Source organism: Branchiostoma floridae, chromosome 15 (genome assembly GCF_000003815.2).
Source record: "Branchiostoma floridae strain S238N-H82 chromosome 15, Bfl_VNyyK, whole genome shotgun sequence".
In the NCBI taxonomy this organism is placed as follows: Eukaryota; Metazoa; Chordata; class Leptocardii; order Amphioxiformes; family Branchiostomatidae; genus Branchiostoma; species Branchiostoma floridae.
In genome coordinates this window covers 5933359-5952358 of record NC_049993.1, presented here as the reverse complement: position 1 = coordinate 5952358, position 19000 = coordinate 5933359, and the positions used below count along the sequence as shown (strand labels likewise).

General features: G+C 40.5%; 3 protein-coding genes and 1 long non-coding RNA gene across 7 annotated transcripts in view; 1 reads left to right on the top strand and 3 right to left on the bottom strand.

The window, feature by feature from the left end:
- Window positions 1–68: 68 nt before the first annotated feature.
- On the bottom strand, window positions 69–4903 carry LOC118431234 (transcription elongation factor 1 homolog). Of its 3 annotated transcripts, none has more exons than XM_035842339.1 (4): window positions 4739–4903; window positions 3920–4063; window positions 1948–2018; window positions 69–948 (listed from the first exon to the last, which is right to left on the bottom strand). In XM_035842339.1, exons 2-4 carry the CDS (start codon window positions 4030–4032, stop codon window positions 884–886), a joined length of 249 nt encoding a protein of 82 aa, XP_035698232.1. In that variant the 5' UTR covers window positions 4033–4063; window positions 4739–4903; the 3' UTR covers window positions 69–883. The 3 variants fall into 3 exon arrangements, with proteins under 3 accessions (XP_035698232.1, XP_035698230.1, XP_035698231.1); XM_035842337.1 differs by lacking the exon at window positions 3920–4063 and adding an exon at window positions 2410–2532 and having other exon boundaries at window positions 4739–4889; XM_035842338.1 differs by lacking the exon at window positions 3920–4063 and adding an exon at window positions 2410–2528 and having other exon boundaries at window positions 4739–4872.
- Window positions 4904–4984: 81 nt separating this feature from the next.
- On the top strand, window positions 4985–18742 carry LOC118431232. The gene is made up of 7 exons (XM_035842334.1): window positions 4985–5115; window positions 14440–14584; window positions 15382–15582; window positions 15964–16069; window positions 16576–16733; window positions 17065–17274; window positions 17505–18742. The coding sequence occupies exons 2-7, from the start codon at window positions 14452–14454 to the stop codon at window positions 18221–18223; spliced, it is 1527 nt and encodes a 508-aa protein (XP_035698227.1). The 5' UTR covers window positions 4985–5115; window positions 14440–14451; the 3' UTR covers window positions 18224–18742.
- LOC118431235 lies at window positions 5984–9780 on the bottom strand. Of its 2 annotated transcripts, XR_004832951.1 has the most exons (6): window positions 9642–9780; window positions 8856–9039; window positions 8343–8563; window positions 7472–7687; window positions 7266–7299; window positions 5984–7080 (listed from the first exon to the last, which is right to left on the bottom strand). It is a non-coding gene; the product is annotated as an uncharacterized LOC118431235 (long non-coding RNA). The 2 variants fall into 2 exon arrangements; XR_004832952.1 differs by lacking the exon at window positions 7266–7299 and having other exon boundaries at window positions 9642–9779.
- The window catches only part of LOC118431228 (receptor-type tyrosine-protein phosphatase kappa-like), an 18413-nt gene continuing 17851 nt past the window's right edge, over window positions 18439–19000 (bottom strand). Inside the window, exon 22 of the transcript XR_004832950.1 lies at window positions 18439–18910. The gene's annotated coding sequence lies outside the window, so the exon portion shown is untranslated. The remainder of the gene's footprint in view (window positions 18911–19000) is intronic.

The window sequence follows — 19000 nt, the reverse complement described above, 5'->3', positions numbered from 1 at the left end:
TCTAACAAGAAATATGGATAACTTACAGTCACATCATCCACAGCAGCTTACAAAGGGACAAAGAGAACTTGGAGTTTATCAGTATGGTGTATTTACTTTTCACACTGATGTACATGGAATAAGAGATGGAACATTCTTCCAGGCTTATCTACTTGCACAAGATGCAGATGTAGATGGAAAATGTATCTAAATAAATTGTTTCCTTTATGGACCTCATATTGTTTCAAAGACTTCGTAACCTTTTATTTAAAAAGGTGCCATGGCAAAATTTTTCAGGCTTGAACAATTCACAAAAGCTAAACAAAATTTGCTTTCACTAACTGTACATATGAAGGTATGTAACATCATAGAAAATATGGACACTTGTTCAGCAGCCATAATTTTTCATGGACTTTCTTGTTACTTTTTATAACCCTCACTTTTTGTTCTGTTGCAAAACTAATAGCATACATTTTACAAGCAACTTTCACCAAAAATCTTATGTAAAATGCTTCATTCTACATACGGCTTCTAACGTCTCTCTATCATAACCTATACCTAACATTTTATGTAGAGCTTGCATCAGAATGAGCAGTTGACTTGAGTTATTCTTGATGAAAATACATACTGGCCTGCTTATGGCTACAGACAGTGCAATTTTGAACATAAAACATCTACATGTATCAAGATTGGATTGAGAATTTGAGAATCATTAACATTACAACAGTGAACAGCCATTTTTGTTTTTCACACAATCCACAATCATGTATTAGTACTCTGTAGTGGACTCATCCAATCACATTCTCTGTATCAAACCAAAAGCCTTATGTTCATTGTTTATCTTGATGTGCAACTGTCCAATCACATCTCAGCTTGCAATGGAAGCTCTTAATTTTTGTTGCTTCTACTGATTGGCTGATTCACAGGCATCTATCCAATCACTGTAGACGTCCACTGCTTCTGATAAGTCTGGGGAAGAGAAGTCAAGGAATCCACAAAAATGTTACACATTGAAGAGGTTCAATAGTATGAAGAAATACAGTTAATAGAATCTTGGTTCTTCCGTCGTTCACAATGGATGAGCGTCTCTCTTGCCACTTCCCCTCATGAGTGTATCTAGTCCAGATTAGGCCACACCAATTTAATTTCTTGGTTCACGGATTCGCTCGCTCCTATTTTTTGGAAAAAAAAATAAAAATAAAAATTACCACTCAGCAATTTTTCACCATTAATGAAACCATTCACCAACTCTCTGGTGTAGCAAATTGGCCTTTATATTATAAGCTCCTTAAAGTGTGGGTACAGGTGCTGTTACTGTACAATAATAGTGTTTTTATACTTTTTTCAAGCTGAAAACTTTTTTCCTTTATGTTTTGGATTAGCCGTTACCTTTACCCCAACCATTTTACAATTTTTATTTTTATTTTTATTTCGCCCTCTCGCTCCATATTTTTTATGAAAAAGTCCGTGAACCAAGAAATTAAATTGGTGTGGCCTTATATACATATAAACATCTACCTCCAAATTCTGAATGCCTTGTGACATTGAAATTTTGAGGTACATGTACATACAACGTGTTTATGCCTTTCAAAGTATCACAGATTGTGTAACATTCTATTAACTCACAATGCTTACATGGCAATTTCTTCAATCTAAGTCTTGCATAATGGACATATATCTTCAATCATGGCGCAAGAAGTAGCCTCTTCATCAGTGAATATGCCTAGAAAATTGATTTGAGGGTTTTCCTTGCATGCACTCAGACTTGAAAGTTTGCTTTTTATAGCACGGACAGTACTTGTGAGTTTACTTGGATTTTGGATAGACAGACACAAATGGATGTACCATTCAAACTTATCAAAGACTCTAATCCCTGGAATGGAAAACAAATCATTTGTTGACTTTCATCTAGAGCCAGGATTTAATGAAAATGAACATATCTTTTTTAGATCTTCTCAGAAAGGATACAGTTAATTGGAGTCTGGAAATCCTCCAGGCAGACTCGACATGTCACCGTGCCAACGTTCCGAGTTCGATCCCTGGGGAAACAAAACAGATAAGCACATTTTTAGTCCACTTGATGCTGGAAAAATTATCCTGGTTCATAGGCATTGCTTAACAATCTGGATGGGACATGTAATGGAATGTACAAGATCCCAAGATCAAACTTTGCTGATTCTTAGGTATTGTGTTTTTGTACACAACAATCTAGGTCAAGAATCAAAAGAATCAGAAAATCAAAGATTTGAAACTGAATGCTATGAGCTTAGCAAATGAGGGCATACAAGTAATTGATAAAAGATTACAAAAAATTACATGTTGTTACAGAAAATAAAATTTTCACGGCAATGGCTTTTGATTTCAAACACAAAATGAAATTTCAAAGTCAACAAAGCCATAAAAAAGCAATAAAATCAAATGATTCCTTACAGGTTGACCTCACAGGATTTCTCGTGGTTACAGAAAGGACAGGGAAACACGATCTGTAACGGCTCTGTCATCTTTTTCTTGGGCGGTGGTTTGCTACTTTTACGTCGGCGACCCATGTTCTAACTTGGCACAGGTAGTGGCGAAGAACAGCAGAGGTACAGCAAAGGAGTAGAATTGTGGTGTATGACAGCAATGGGACAGCACAGTGGTTGAAAAGTGTTGCACAGCAGCAATGAGACAGCAAGGTAGGAGAGAGATGAGCATGACAGCAGAGGAGCAGCAAAATAGTACAGAACGGGACAGATGGAACAGCACAGTTGTAGTTGGTACAAGACATCACAGCACACATCACATCATTGGAAAGCAGAATGCAAGTGAGGACAGCAAAATCACCAACGAAATGAAATGCATTTAATGAAAAGCAAAGTATAGTAGAAGAAGGGGAAGCAAAGGAGAGAATTCATGACAATGAAGAGAGCAGGTTTCAGATGTATGTACAACATGATGTTAGTTGCCGGGAAGATGAAGATGGATAACAAAACATAACGGAGGGAGAGGAACACATCAGAGAACAGAAGAAATATGAAATAAACACTTTGTATAGAAGAAAACATAATTAAAAAAATATACTATTTGTGTGTGCACCTCATGTTCATAAGCCTTCAACTTCAAGGTACAAAATTGTATATTTTCTTTGGAAATTAGGGAGCACATTGGTTATCAATAATCTTGATGAAGATTATTGATAAGGTCAACACAAGCAAATTCTAGCCAGCAGTTTGAATTCTTTGTAATCATGCACTGGTAACTGTTTCAACACCAAACATGTAAAATATACATCTTCATATAGAAGCTCAAACAGGTGAGCACACATAGCATATGGAGAAAACTTATTCTGAAGATGTCCTCTACCTACTAGGAACAGTCCATCTGAAATTTTTGCTGTTACGATCAGGTTTCTATATAACATTTCACTTAAATGGACAGGTATGTAGGTGACATGAGAGGACATCCCAGAATTGATACTCAGATTGATATTGTTGAATCTTGAAGTGGGGTAACCATAGCTACACTACTTCAAGAACAGCGGTGTGTACAAACAGACTGTAAACCAGGGTTGTAGCCAGCACCTGTCCTTTAGTCCTTTGAAGGAATTTTGCAGCTGGGGACTGAAAAAAAGTTTTCCCCATTCCGTCCCCTGGGACAGACAAAAATTGATATGCAAAGATATTTAAAAAAAACTGAAACCCATGTGTTCTTCTTCACCAAACAGATGCCATTGAACAGCTTAATCTACAAGCAAAATTGCACCTCAAAATGCAGGAAATAGTGTTTCAGAGGGTCTTGATTTAAAAATTTTCTGGGACCCAGGCCTCCTAGAAATGACGCGCAACATCACGCCATGCCTTCGGTGCTCGATAGGATTCCCATTCAAAATCAAGGGGACTGAAAATGATTTCAGGCTGGCTACAACCCTGCTGTAAACATACAAATTCTTGCAGTATCTTACATCTTGACTTCGCATGCTTTTTCGTGGTTACAGAACGGACATGTGAACTGGGTCTCCAGCGGGTCCTGCTTCTTTCTGGCCTCTGGCTTCCTCTTTGACTTGCGCCGTCCCATCTCTGTTAGTGTAGCAGGCACAGCACAACACCTAAACATGCAACATCACAATCTCGCTGGTGAGTCCTGGTAGCAATACAAGCCAAGTGCACCATGTCAAGGTGAGTTACATGTGAGTTAGTCTTAGAAGTCAGAATTCAGAAAATCATGCGATGGGGCATATATAACGTTATAAACTTCCCTCACTTCATAAATTGGCATTCCTCAACACAACAACAACATCAAATGTGATTATAAGAAGATGTGATTATAAATCAAACTTTCAAAGAGAACTGAAGCTGAAGAAAAATACAGGTTCGTTGGATAAAATTTGTCATCTTACAGAAATTATGTAGAATGTATTGTCGATTTCTGGAGAGCTATTTTTTCAAACAAAGGTTTTCCGCCATTTTCCTCAAATTAACAGTAACGCATGTCCGATTTCAAAGCTCTACGAATCGATATACAAGTCATACTCGTGCTTAAAGAAAAGCTACATGTTAATCTTGGGACAAAGTAAGAACCTAAAAGCTCACAAATATCATATATAGGATGATTCTTGCGTCACTCAACTGTTTTTTTGTGAGTGATGAGCTGATTTATACGATGTTGTTTGGCGTAGAATGGAACTTGAAAACAACACACAAATTTTCGTGGCATAGTGTCACGTTTTAAGTTAAGTTTACCTTCAAATTTTCACCAACAACTCTATACAGTTTATACGTACCAAAGCCGGGGCGATATACGGTAGGAATATGCTAGAAAATGACGAAATCTCCGAAAATTCTGACGACTTCACAAAAATCTGTCAGCCTCGCCGCACTGCGTCTTTCTGAAAGGTCAGAGGGCACTGAACTGGTCCATTACTTTCAGTAAGGGGTGTTGCCATGTTTTCACTATTTATAGAATTTCAAAGTTGATATTTTTTTATTTGTTACATCTATAATACCATTTTACATATCATATCTTGATAAATTTGTTTCTTTATGTTTCTAATTTAAATATTGATAAATATTTTTGTATCAGCGTATACCCTTTTGTGATCAATGGTATATTCCTTCTGAGGCATGACGGGATACATTTTCATCGACAACAACAAAAATGGTGGGAAATTACAGGTTTGCGGTAGCAAAACCTGTTCTGTTTTCGTTGGCTTTTATGGGCGCCGCCATTTTGTTTTACGGTGTATGACGGGAAGGGTGGCGCTGGCGCCATTTGGATATGACGGATTGGTGTGTTGTATGAAGTTATGAGATGACTAGGAAACGTGATCTTGTGGTCTTATCGGAAACGACAGGACGGCAAGAGCCACAAGCTTGAAGGCTTAGCGTGTTGTATGAAGGAATTGGATGGGATAGGAAACGTGATCTTGTGGTCTTGTCGGAAACGGCAGGACGGCAAGAGACACAAGCATGAAGGGTTAGTGTGTTGTATGAAGGGATTGGATGAGATGGTTAGGAAATATGATCTTGTACTCTTGTCGGAAGCGGCAGGACGGCAAGAGCCACAAGCATGAAGGGTTAGTTTGTTGTATGAAGGGATTGAATGGGATGGTTAGTAAATATGATCTTGTACTCTTGTCGGAAACGGCAGGACGGCAAGATCCACAAGCATGAAGGGTTAGTGTGTTGTATGAAGGGATTGGATGGGATGGTTAGGAAATATGATCTTGTACTCTTGTCGGAAACGGCAGGACGGCAAGAGCCACAAGCATGAAGGGTTAGTTTGTTGTATGAGGGGATTGAATGGGATGGTTAGGAAATATGATCTTGTACTCTTGTCGGAAACGGCAGGACGGCAAGAGCCACAAGCATGAAGGGTTAGTGTGTTGTAAAGTTAAGAAAGTTACGACGAGATCCCCAACGATAGAGGCTTAGACATGTAACAAATATATACAGGTTCCTTTAGTTGCCAACTGGAATTCGAAGATCAGCACATGAAGGATAAAGAAATGACAATGAAGAGACAAGAATTTCCGCACGCTGGGTACAGAAGACTTTTAACAATATAATAGACTTCATAATAATGCTATCTCTCTTTGGCCTTAACTGAAGTTCTCTATTGCCTCTCCTGAACTGAACTCTCTTACCTTAGAAATCTCTTGTATTCACATTCTGTCTCAGTACTTAGACAAATGTCTGCTCTCCTGAACTGCCGTAGAAATCTCTCGTCTTTGTATTCTGCCTTACCTGACAGACAGCTACACAATATCGCTCATGTTACTAGACTAAGTACATCTCGGTCTGTTGCAGTTCACGTCATCAAACGAATAACCGTTCAAGAATAACAATCATAGTACAATACTACAGACTAATTACATCTAGCAAACGTTGCGATGTATCTTCTTGTAAGTGACGGAGTGAAAGGCTGCTACAGCCCAAAAGTAAACGACTGCTACAACCCAAAAGTAAACGGCTGCACGGACGTGTATTTTTATCGTTGAGAAACTCCCGCAAACGTTAGATTGGTAAAAGTTCGTTTGTAACTCAAGACATTTGCAGGCAATGTTCGAATCATGTAAATGACATGCTAGAAACAGCATGTTGACCTATTCATATCTGTAAATATGCATATACGTCTGCTTAGCTGTACTGTAAATAGTTGTTATAATCCTCACGAAAGTCGCTGTACTTTTGTCGTGTCAATAAAGTTTTCATATACGTTTGGTTAGGATGTCCACCATTCGTATATCCATCGTTGTCTAGGTGAATTGAATTATTTTTTACATTACTAAATATGACCTAATACAATAGACAACACGTATTCGTATAAGTCAAATAACGCAGATAGCACGTGTACATCAGTCCATGAATTCTCTAACTGCACTCAGTTTTTCCCTCAAAAGCAGCGCAATCGGTTGGCCGCCCGCGGCTCTGCTGCCGGTCTGGCATTTCCCTCTCATGGCCTTGCTCCTTCGGGCGACGTTGTTTCGGGTTTTGCATATGGCTCTCAGCCTCGATCCCCTTGTAGCAATTTGCACACGGATGTCCTTCCCTTCAGTGATACAGCTCGTCTTTCAGTGAAAGCCACCGACGTCCCTTGAATTCGTGTGGATCTCATTTGCCCGATCTGTGCAAAGATCAGAGACCCACACATATTAACCTGTACCTGAACCCTTTAGCCCAACGAAATATTGAAAATATTTGAAAATGTTGATTCGCTTTTGAATAAGGATAATAAAAGTGATAAGAAATAGAATAAGAAGTCCATGATGATGAGATGTTTTCTTTCCACTGCAAGTATTATAGTTGTACTTCTTTTGATCTTGTTTATCTTTATGATGAGCCCCTGCAACAACAATGCCAAAAAGGACAGGTCAATTGCAGTATGAATTTCAAAAATCCCAAACTAACAATTACATCAAGTTCATAATCTAACTATACCTGGCTCTGACCAAAGAACGCGATCCATTATTCTAAGATCCTCTTGACTATGCAGAAGTAAAAGCTGAGTTACTTACCGAAGTGCAGGGGAGTGCGTTGACTTCGTGGGGGCAGTTGTTATTAATCATCAGAGACCGGTCCCAGACACGTGTTGTCTCCCCTCTGTCTGGCAGCGAAATGACTGTTGTTCTCGTAAGCAGCTTGGTTTACGTTTCATCTGCATTACGCAATATGAATACTAGGCAGCCCATTGGCCAGCGACCATGGGTTATTCCATAGCGGAAAAGGGGGAGCTAGGAGAGAGGCCAACATGTAAAAAAAAATCACACCAAACTTGAAAGCTTGGACATATTCTCCAAACATTCCATTGGTCGTGGCGGGGACTGCGGGCATGCTATATTAAAGCCACAGCGACATACTAGTATCATGTGTAAAACACACGTAGAAAGAACACCCTAACGTTAGTAGATATAGCCATTACATAGTCGCACTGACAAAGACTTGCACAATTCCATGAAACCCCGACTGTTGTTGTTGTGCCTTGACTGATTGATATGCCAGGTGGTTGGAGCAAAGACTAGCGTAGTAACAAATTTTCAGCCGTTGCGTTGCTGCACAATAGAGCTAAAACATGGCAAATTTACGAAAAATAAAGATGCTTGCCCTGATTTTTTAATCATTTTTCTCACATATACAAAAAAAGCTTCCCATTGTATTGCATGCGATTGCGCAATTTCATGCCACATGAATGACGTCTTTGAAACCAATTTCTAAACGGTAAGATACACAGTCACGAATGGTAAAATGAAAACTGTAAACGCAGACAACGTCAATCTTGATATTTTCCTCGTTGATCTCTTGAGTCCAAAAGATAACTAATAATACTGTGCTATCAATTTATAGATGTACACGTCAACTACGTTTTTGTAAATATCTCTCTTAACAAACTTTGGAAATGTTGAAAAAAACAACAACGTGGGAGCCGGCAAACGTTGTATCAAGCTATGTCAGCTTTCTCTGCCCCGGGGTCATCGGGTTATCGGGGTCATCGGAGAAATCAGGGTTTGTCACGTTTTCAATTAACCGTCAATATAGCAAGATGTCAGGTTCACAGGCGTCCTGTCAATCATCAACCGTCATTAGGTTTCACTTCTTCACTGTCCTGCGTTCTGCGAAATAAAAGTGATAAGAAATAGAATAAGTCCATGAAGTCCATGATGATGAGATGTTTCCTTTTACCTGCAGGTATTATAGTTTTACTTCTTAAACATCTTTATGACGAGCCCCTGCAACATCAATGCCAAAAAGGAAAGGTCAATTGCATTTACCCATAGATTTCAAAAATCCAAAACTAACAATTAAATCAAGTTCATAATCTAACTATACCTGGCTCTGACCAAAGAACACGATCAAGAAATAAGATCTTCTTAACTATGCAGAAGTGAAAGCTGAGTTTCTTACCGAAGTGCAGGGGAGTGCGTTGACTTCGTGGGGGCAGTTGTTATTAATCATCAGAGACCGGTCCCAGACACGTGTTGTCTCCCCTCTGCCAGGCAGCAAAATGACTGCTGTGTTCGTAATCAGCTTGGTTTACGTTTCATCTGCATTACGCAATATGAATACTAGGCAGCCCATTGGCCAGCGACTATGGGTTATTCCATAGCGCAAAAGGGGGAGCCAGGAAAGAGGAGAAATGTATTAAACAACCGGCCAACATGTAAAAAATAAAAGAATCACACCAAACTTGAAAGCTTGGACATTATGCCCAAACATTCCATTGGCCGTGGTGGGGACTGCGGGCATGCTATAAGCCACAGAGACGAATTAGTATCATGTGATAGTCGCACTGGCAAAGACTTGCGCATCCGACTGTTGCCTTCACTGATTGATATGCCAGATGGAACATAGACTAGCTTAGTAACAAATGGCAAATTTACGCAAAATAAAGATGCCCTGATTTTTAAAAATCATTTTTCTCACATATACAAAAAATAGCTTCCCATTGTATTGCATGCGATTTGCACAATTCCATGCCACCCGAATGACGCCTTTGAATCCAAAGATATATACACGGTCACATAAAAAGTTTAATTTCACAGTTAAGTTTCAAAGGACACTTGACAGTTATCTTGCCATGGAATTTTCCATAACTCATGATCATACAGGCGTATGTTCAGACACGCCACCACTGTCGCCGTAGACGTAACGTCTAGTGTAAAATAATCATATTGTCACATGTGCACAAACCTTTGGAAAAGCAACACAAAACACGCTTCTCTACATCTACAGCGACAGTGGTGTCGTGTCTAACTGTCACCTCGTCAGGGAATTTCCCATGATTCATGATACATCCCCTGATACATTCCCTGGGAAATTCCCTGACGAGGTGACAGCCAGCTGAGGACAACTGGCATGGAACACGTCCAGACTTGCAACCTCACGTTCATGTTTTTGTTGGGGGTGGGGGGTAGTCATGTTCAGAGGGCAGAGGGAAGTTACAGTAATGGTGGAAATATTAGATAACATGCAGTTGAAGGCAGCGATGTAGTCTGGTGCTTAAACAAGGAGGAATGGCTTTATCTTCCTGGTGTATATCCTTGGCAAAGCATCTGATCAGTACAGAAAATCTACTGTTAAGTACTAGTAGACTACTAACAGTAGAACTTTTATTAGCTTTTCAGTAATTCAACTTCTAATGTCCTACTGGGCCGCTACTGCCAAGTACTAAATTTACACCGCTATCTACTGTTCTTGCTGTCAGAACAGAACAAAAAATTCTAATGATTTACTACTGAGATAGTTGGACCAATCAGATCACTACTGATATCTATTGTACTACTACTGGCCATCTACTGGTGATTAGAGTAGACTTCTTTTAGTGTAAACAGCTGTTTTCATCTGGCAAATTTGTCTATTGTGACTATGAGGTCTTGTACCAGGAAGTGCCAGGAGCTGACGTGCGGTCTGCATGGCGCAGCTAGAGTAGAGTAGAGTAGACTTCTTTTAGTGTAAACAGATGTTTTCATTTGGCAAATTCATCTATTGTGACTATGAGGTCTTGTACCAGGAAGTGTCAGGAGCTGACGTAAGTTGTTTACGTGCGGTCTGCACGGGGCAGCTAGAGTAGAGTAGAGTAGAGTAGACTTCTTTTAGTGCAAACACTGATGTTTTCATCTAGCAAATCTGTCTATTGTGACTAGGGGGTCTCAAACCAGGAAGTGTCAGGCACTGACAAAAGTTGTTTACGTGCGGTCTGCAAGGGGCAGCTAGAGTAGACTTCTTTTAGTGTAAACAGATGTTTTTATCTGACAAATTTGTCTATTGTGACTAGGGGTCTCGTACCCGGAAGTGTCAGGAGCTGACGTACGTTGTTAACGTGCGGTCTGCACCGGCCAGCTAGAGTAGAGTAGAATAGACTTCATTTAGTGTAAATTAGATGTTTTCATGTGACAAATTTGTCTCTTGTGACTATGAGGTCTTGTACCAGGAAGTGTCAGGAGCTGACGTTAGTTTGTTTATGTGAGATCTGCCTGAGGCAGCTAGAGTAGAGTAGAGTATACTTCTTTTAGTGTAAACAGATGTTTTCGTCTGGCAAATTTGTCGATTGTTGTGACTATGAGGTCTTGTACCAGGAAGTGTCAGGCACTGACGTAAGTTGTTTACGTGCGGTCTGCATGGGGCAGCTAGATGACTTCTTTTGGTGTAAATAGATGTTTTCATCTAACAAATTTGTCTCTTGTCACTATGAGGTCTTGTACCAGGAAGTGTCACGCACTGAGGTAAGTTGTTTACGTGCGGTCTGCACGGGACAGCTAGAGTAGAGTAGACTTCTTTAAGTGTAAACAGATGTTTTCATCTAACAAATTTGTCTCTTGTGAATATGAGGTATCGTACCAAGATGTGTCAGGAGCTGACGTAAGTTGTTTACGTGCGGTCTACACGGGGCGGCTAGAGTAGAGTCTAATCCTTTAGTGTAAACAGTCATGTTTTCATGTGGCAAATTTGTCTATTGTGATTATGAGGTCTTGTACCAGGAAGTGTTAGGCACTGACGTAAGTTGTTTAAGTGCGGTCTGCATGGGGCAGCAAGGGTAGAGTAGACTAGACTTCTTTTAGTGTAAACACTATAATTGTGACTATGAGGTGTCGTACCAGGAAGTGCCAGGCACTGATGTAAGTTTTTTACGTGCGGTCTGCACGGGGCAGCTAAGAGTAGAGTAGACTTCTTTAAGTGTAAACAGATGTTTTCATGCGGCAAATTTGTCTATTGTGACTATGAGGTCTTGTACCAGGAAGTCTCAGTAGCTGATGTAAGTTGTTTACGTGCGGTCGCCCCGGGCCAGCTAGAGTAGAGTAGACTTCTTTAAGTGTAAACAGATGTTTTGATCTGGCAAATTTGTCTATTGTGACTATGGAGTCTCGTACCAGGAAGTGCCAGGAGCTAATGTACGTTGTTTACGTGCAGTCTGCACGGGGCAGCTAGAGTAGAGTAGACTTCTTTAAGTGTAAACAGATGTTTTCATGTGGCAAATTTGTCTATTGTGACTATGGCGTCTCGTACCAGGAAGTGCCAGGAGCTGAAGATGTAAGTTGTTTACGTGCGGTCTGCACGGGGCAGCTAGAGTAGAGTAGACTTCTTTAAGTGTAAACAGATGTTTTCATGTGGCAAATTTGTCTATTGTGACTATGGAGTCACGTACCAGGAAGTGCCAGGAGCTGATGTTGTTTACGTGCGGTCTGCACGGGGCAGCTAGAGTAGAGTAGACTTCTTTAAGTGTAAACAGATGTTTTCATGTGGCAAATTTGTCTATTGTGACTATGGAGTCACGTACCAGGAAGTGCCAGGAGCTGATGTAAGTTGTTTACGTGCGGTCTGCACGGGGCAGCTAGAGTAGAGTAGACTTCTTTAAGTGTAAACAGAATTGTTTTCATGTGGCAAATTTGTCTATTGTGACTATGGAGTCTCGTACCAGGAAGTGCCAGGAGCTGATGTATGTTGTTTACGTGCGGTCTGCACGGGGCAGCTAGAGTAGAGTAGACTTCTTTAAGTGTAAACAGATGTAACTTTGTCTATTGTGACTATGGAGTCACGTACCAGGAAGTGCCAGGAGCTGATGTAAGTTGTTTACGTGCGGTCTGCACCGGGCAGCTAGAGTAGAGTAGACTTCTTTAAGTGTAAACAGATGTTTTCATGTGGCAAATTTGTCTATTGTGACTATGGAGTCTCGTACCAGGAAGTGCCAGGAGCTGATGTAGGTTGTTTACGTGCGGTCTGCACCGGGCAGCTAGAGTAGAGTAGACTTCTTTAAGTGTAAACAGATGTTTTCATGTGGCAAATTTGCCTATTGTGACTATGGAGTCTCGTACCAGGAAGTGCCAGGAGCTGATGTAAGTTGTTTACGTGCGGTCTGCACGGGGCAGCTAGAGTAGAGTAGACTTCTTTAAGTGTAAACAGATGTTTTCATGTGGCAAATTTGTCTATTGTGACTATGGAGTCACGTACCAGGAAGTGCCAGGAGCTGATGTATGTTGTTTACGTGCGGTCTGCACCGGGCAGCTAGAGTAGAGTAGACTTCTTTGAGTGTAAACAGATGTAACTTTGTCTATTGTAACTATGGAGTCTCGTACCAGGAAGTGCCAGGAGCTGATGTAAGTTGTTTACGTGCGGTCTGCACGGGGCAGCTAGAGTAGAGTAGACTTCTTTAAGTGTAAACAGATGTTTTCATGTGGCAAATTTGTCTATTGTGACTATGGATTCACGTACCAGGAAGTGTCAGGAGCTGATGTAAGTTGTTTACGTGCGGTCTGCACGGGGCAGCTAGAGTAGAGTAGACTTCTTTAAGTGTAAACAGATGTTTTGATCTGGCAAATTTGTCTATTGTGACTATGGAGTCTCGTACCAGGAAGTGCCAGGAGCTGATGTAAGTTGTTTACGTGCGGTCGGCACGGGGCAGCTAGAGTAGAATAGACTTCTTTAAGTGTAAACAGATGTTTTCATGTGGCAAATTTGTCTATTGTGACTATGGAGTCACGTACCAGGAAGTGCCAGGAGCTGATGTATGTTGTTTACGTGCGGTCTGCACGGGGCAGCTATAGTATTGCAAATTTGTAGAGTAGCAAGGGTAAGGGATGTTTCAGGATTGCAACATAGCTCCTCACATATTCATCTACGTCTATGGCGACAGTGGTGTTGTGTCTGAACATGCACCTGCATGATCATGAGTCATGGGAAATTCCCTGGCCCTGACGAGCTAACGCCCCCCCCCCCCCCCCCCGGCTTCATGGGTGTTCCTAACCCGAAGCCGGTAGTAATGCCCGGTCTTGAATTGGAAAAAAATGGGGATGCCCCTGTACCCTCTTCTATGTGGAAAAAAAAACTGTGTACCTGTATAGGGTTGTGTGGAAAACATAAGGATATACCTGTATACCTCCCGGGTTCTGTCCCGAAAACACAGGCTCCTTGATTTTACCCTCTTTTCCACACAACACTGCATGTACGGTAACCCTTCCCGGTAAATTCAGGACAGGTTGTAAACCTAATGGGAGATTGATTGTGATGCCCATACCTATTCCTAGGGCAACACTATCAAGATAGTTGAAATCTTCTACATACTTACCTCGTCCAAAACCCATTCAAAGCCTTAATAATACAATATCATTATACTATCACATTAATATTGCCTTCTATCTTCTTTATTTTTGTCTCCCCACATGAGTTACACTACTTACATTTTAACCCACATAACTAACACTCAAAGCAAAGCTGTATATATTGGTTTGCCACCAATATTTAACTCTAGTTGGAATTTGAGATTTTTACCTCATAATATTTTTCCTGTGCTGTTTATAATAAGTATCATCGTATTCTTTAACCTTACATAATGCCAGGAGTGTTTCTGCATTCTCTCAATACTGAAAACGTCGCCGATAATGCCAGAAATATACTTTCTAAACCGCATAAGGTGTAGCAGACCATGTTGTCACCCTTTGAATATGTGACAGACAGGTGTAACAGACTGTGATATGTCCCTATCAATATGTGACAGGTGTAGCAGACCATGTCGTCTCCCTATGAAGATGACACCTTTACGGAGGCAACCGACAGTCAAACACAAGCTTCTGTAGAAAAAGAAGGTAGAAAAAAAGATGACCTTGACCATGATGACTCACTTTCAAGAACTCACACATCAGGTGGGTTTGAGATACTGTTATTGTTAACGATACTTAGTACTACATAAAGAAATTAAATGAGACAGATTTTCAAGTGGATGATCAATTCTTTTCCAACAATATATGTACCCCATTTATTATAGATAACCAGCAAACAGGCTTTTCATTGATGTTATAGCAATATCATTTTGAATGCCCTTTGACCATGTTGGTGGGCAATTCATTGCATTATTAAAGCAATGTAAGCATCTTGGCATATTTCAAAGAGGTACAATCTAATCCAACAGGGCACTAAAAGCCCGTATACCAGTAGTCGATAAATTTGTAGTAGTTAGCCTGGTACATGTTGGACGTCCGAAGCTTCGCTACAACAGTACAAGGACAGTTTAAAGGCAACCCTGAAGGACTTCAGCATCCCCGTGGACAGCTGGGAACTTGCCGCTTCCGACAGACCTCAGTGGCGCCGCTTAGTCCATCAGGGCGCAGGCAGAACTGCCCTGGCTGTCAGCAGGCGAGAAACACGCAAGGCAAGAAAAGCAGATCCACCCACACAACCGCCACCTGGTCTCCAGTGCAACGTCTGCGGCCGGTGCTTCCGTGCAAGGATCGGACTGATAAGCCACGCCCGGACCCACAAGGGTGACTGAACTGAACTACACCCCTGAAGTCAAGGTCCTCATTGACTCCCGATGGACGAACATCAGTTAGCCTGGTACATTTATTGAATAGCAACCTTGTCTACAAGTTACCATATGTTAAACAGGAATTTGTCATCAGTTTAGAAATCTGACACAACTATTGCAATCCCTCTCTTTCAGAGTCCCAGGAGCATTGGTCAGAAAATGTTACACAGTCACCTGATAGAACATCATCAACCTCGGAGAATGACAGACACCTCCAGGTGTACAGTGTGTCGTCCATCGGAGAGAGCTCTTCGCGTAGCTCGCTCAGCAGCAGTGGGAGGATCGTGGAGAAATGGTCACACAGTAGCACAACTGCTGGAACTACTCACTCACAAGGTAGAATTAAGCTTCATTGTATGGGAGATGAGGATGAAATTGAACTGAACTGAACAGTATGGGAGATTTAGAGAGTGAGACACTTGTTTGATGAAATTGGTGGATAGCATGGAGACACATTGAACACACAAAAGAGTCAGAGTTTGACAGAGTCACCTGTAACAAGGATTTGAGCCAGCCTATAGATTTTCTAAAATTAGTAAAATAAATAAGGATTAGGTCAAGTGGCAAACAAGAGGGGGAGACATAGTTAGATGCTGTTGTATGTAGCTCAGGGAAGAGAATAAAAGAAGTTCTTCTCCTGTTATGACTGTGTTTCTAATTGGTATCCTGACACAGAGTAAGGGTAACTAATGGACTTTTTTTTTTTTTTTTTCCTAGATATTTCCTCAGAGTTGCCAGAAGAGTCGGCTGTGGACAGAGATGGCAGCTACTCAGAAGATTTCATCACCACTAGTGCCACATCAGTTACTGAGGAGGATGTAAGGTGTGTGTGTGTGTGCCTGTCTGTGTATAAAAGTGGTGTTAAAGGTGGAGGTGGACAAACTTCACATATTATATGCTACAGAAGATATTCACTTAGACTATATAGTACATTATGGCAGTTGAAGACAGCTTGATAGTGCTGCAATTTGGAAGATTCCTATTTCAGAAAGGTTACATGAAAACTCTGTCCGACAGTCATGTTTGTTAGTGCATTCACACCTGTTGTCTTGCTGACATACACACCTGTGACATGTAGATGCCACCCTGCCTCCCCTTCCCTTATGACAGTTCCTTACTCCACCCTCCACCCAGTTCCTAGATATCTCTTAAGGTGAACCCTGTATCATTAGTTTCTAGACACTACAATGCAAAGTTCTGTTACTGTTTCAATGTAAGCTTTTATAGAACATTCCACTTAGTAGTTTGTTCAGAGATGTTTTGACTGATAATATAGACATAATGATTCTATTGTTCAATGCAATCAGTTTTCTTTTTAATCTCATGTAGGTCAGACAGAAGCTCTACAGATTCAGCCTCTGTGAAAGAGGAGCTGGAGGATGAGGCCAGTGATCACCATGGAGATGGTTACCATGGTTACTCAAGTGATGAGTTTGAGTCCTCAGGAGGTCAGAGTTCAGCAACAGAATCTCTGTCTGCCATAAAGGGTAAGTAGGTTTTTATGTAGTATCCAGATTAAAACTAAATTTAAAAAATTTTTTTATGACAGATCTGTTCCTGTTCATTCATTTATGATGTAAGTTTTGAATGTTATCTCAAACAAGTTGGTGTTAGTTTTGAGATATGAAACAATACCAAAATAAATGTATCAAAGGCTAAGTTGTCGAAAGTGTTACTAAACACTGTAAAGGTGACTTTCCCCCAACATTCTAACTGGCTATTTGGTTATTTAGAAACAATCATTAGTGATAAAATGGTACCATATACATGTATGTATTGCATTGATTAAATCTGTACCTCATTGTTCAATTTTTCCAGAATCTGAAGCTATGTCAAACTTCCTGCACCGAGCATGTCAAGTGGTTAAACAGAACAACACAGCCTTGTTAGACACAGAAGCGCTGGCCAGCAGTTCCGCCCAGCAGCAGGCTGCCAAACTTGATGAAGAAGACATTGAAGTCACACCAGGAGAACTGCTGCAGTTCTGTTCAAGGAAGCAACAGTTGCTGAAAGAAAAAGCTGGACCAGGTAAAAGGGATTGTCTGTATTGTCTTCCTCTATGAACAAAACTATACTGTGTATTTGGAAAATATTTTTGGCATTTTTAGGTTTGGAGATTGTCTCTTTTCTGTTGCAAATTTATCACACCCAGAAGCTGTAAGTAGTATCTGCTTGGTATTACTAATGTTACTTTAATGGTGAACTAAAAGATATTTCTGCATTACTTCACATTTATTTTCATATGCTTTTGCTTTTAGATGCTAAAAGGACAGAGAGAACTCATCAAAGGAAGCAAGACACAGTAAAACATACCAAAGGCAAAATTCACAGAAGTCACAAGCCAAGCTCCAGAAGTGCCTCTCAGGCAAAAAGATGCATGAGGAAAGAAGAAGGCATTCAGGAAGGAGCCAAAACAGACAGAAGAAGGCACAAAAGAAAACAAAAGTTACACGAAGAAAGAGAATGTAGCAAGCCAGGTGTTCATAAGGCAGTAGTGGAAATTGCACCTCCACAGGACAATGTGAATTCTTCTGTTGATTTGGTAACAAAAACATATAAAATGTCAAGTATAGACCCTTCAGAAAAGAGGGACCATTGGTGGGAAGCAGACAGTGCAGAGGCTGACAGTTCAGTTCCACAGGGCTTAGTGGACAGAGTAAGGCTTGACACCATGATGTTAGACATGAAAAGGGGAGCCAAGGCAAAGGTGCACAACCCTAGCACCTGCAGGTCCTGTGTGAAGAGAAAGGGGGCACTTCTGCAGGAAGAGTTCTTGAAGAGGAGCTCAGCTAACGTAGAGAGAAAGATGATTGATGCCAAGGTAGAACAGCATCTGATCACGCACGATTCTTTGACTCTGATTGGTGAAATTGCTCGGACGTTACCGCGCCCTACAGATGACCCAAATGATGTGTGGGAGAGACTTATGAAGGGAAGTGTCACCCTAAAGGAGGATAAAAACAACAGGAAATGTTAGCTGACATCCCAGTTTTGATGTGTATTGTGTAAAAGTGAGTCAGATATCTTGCATGCCTTGATATACATGGCACTTTCATTAGTTTGATAGCAACAGTAGTTGTGCTTGCTAGAACCAGTTACATTACAATTGAAGTTAACCAGCCTATCAATTGTTAACAGGAATAAGGTGGAATAAGCAGCAAATGTCTTGTGTCCCATGTTCAAAATGTTATGCAATGTTTTATTAAAGGCATTAGTTGCATAGATATTCTGTTTGCTCACATTGTTATTGACACATTCTTTTCTTGCATGCAGTTGCACATAGTGAATATTTTATACATCTTCCTGTGTCATCACTGTCATTAACTTGTTTCTTCAACTTTCTGTATATTGTGATAAGAATATTTTTATACATGCCCATCCTTTTTCCTTCGCTTCAAGCAGTTATAAACAAATAGCACTTTTTCATGCATTACATATGTGCTCACGAAATCAGTGTGTTCTATGTTTTTATAAACATTGTTAAATTGTTTTTGCCACACGTATAAAGATAAAACAACATGTCTATTAAACATAATGTTTCTGTTTGTATTGTAGAAGGTACCTTCATCTTACAAAAAAATTGAGTTATTATCTTTAATTACATGTATCTTTTACATTTCATTTGACAGATCTATAGTTACAAATTAAATATAGTCTTTGTTAAGGCCACACCGATTTAATTTCTTGGTTCACGGATTCGCTCGCTCCTATTTTTTGGGAAAGAAAATAAAAATAAAAATTACCACTCAGCAAA

What these genes read in the sequence shown, in the direction of transcription:
- LOC118431234 (XM_035842337.1), bottom strand. Translation starts at nt 2,525, where the DNA reads ATGGGTCGCCGACGTAAAAGTAGCAAACCACCGCCCAAGAAAAAGATG. An exon ending in AAATCCTGTGAGGTCAACCT is followed by an intron (nt 2,019 to 2,409) that starts GTAAGGAATCAT and finishes TTGTTTCCCCAG; the next exon opens with GGATCGAACTCGGAACGTTG. An exon ending in TTTCCAGACTCCAATTAACT is followed by an intron (nt 949 to 1,947) that starts GTATCCTTTCTG and finishes TCTCTTCCCCAG; the next exon opens with ACTTATCAGAAGCAGTGGAC.
- LOC118431232 (XM_035842334.1), top strand. Translation starts at nt 14,452, where the DNA reads ATGTCGTCTCCCTATGAAGATGACACCTTTACGGAGGCAACCGACAGT. An exon ending in GTTACTGAGGAGGATGTAAG is followed by an intron (nt 16,070 to 16,575) that starts GTGTGTGTGTGT and finishes AATCTCATGTAG; the next exon opens with GTCAGACAGAAGCTCTACAG. An exon ending in GAAAGAAAAAGCTGGACCAG is followed by an intron (nt 17,275 to 17,504) that starts GTAAAAGGGATT and finishes TTTTGCTTTTAG; the next exon opens with ATGCTAAAAGGACAGAGAGA.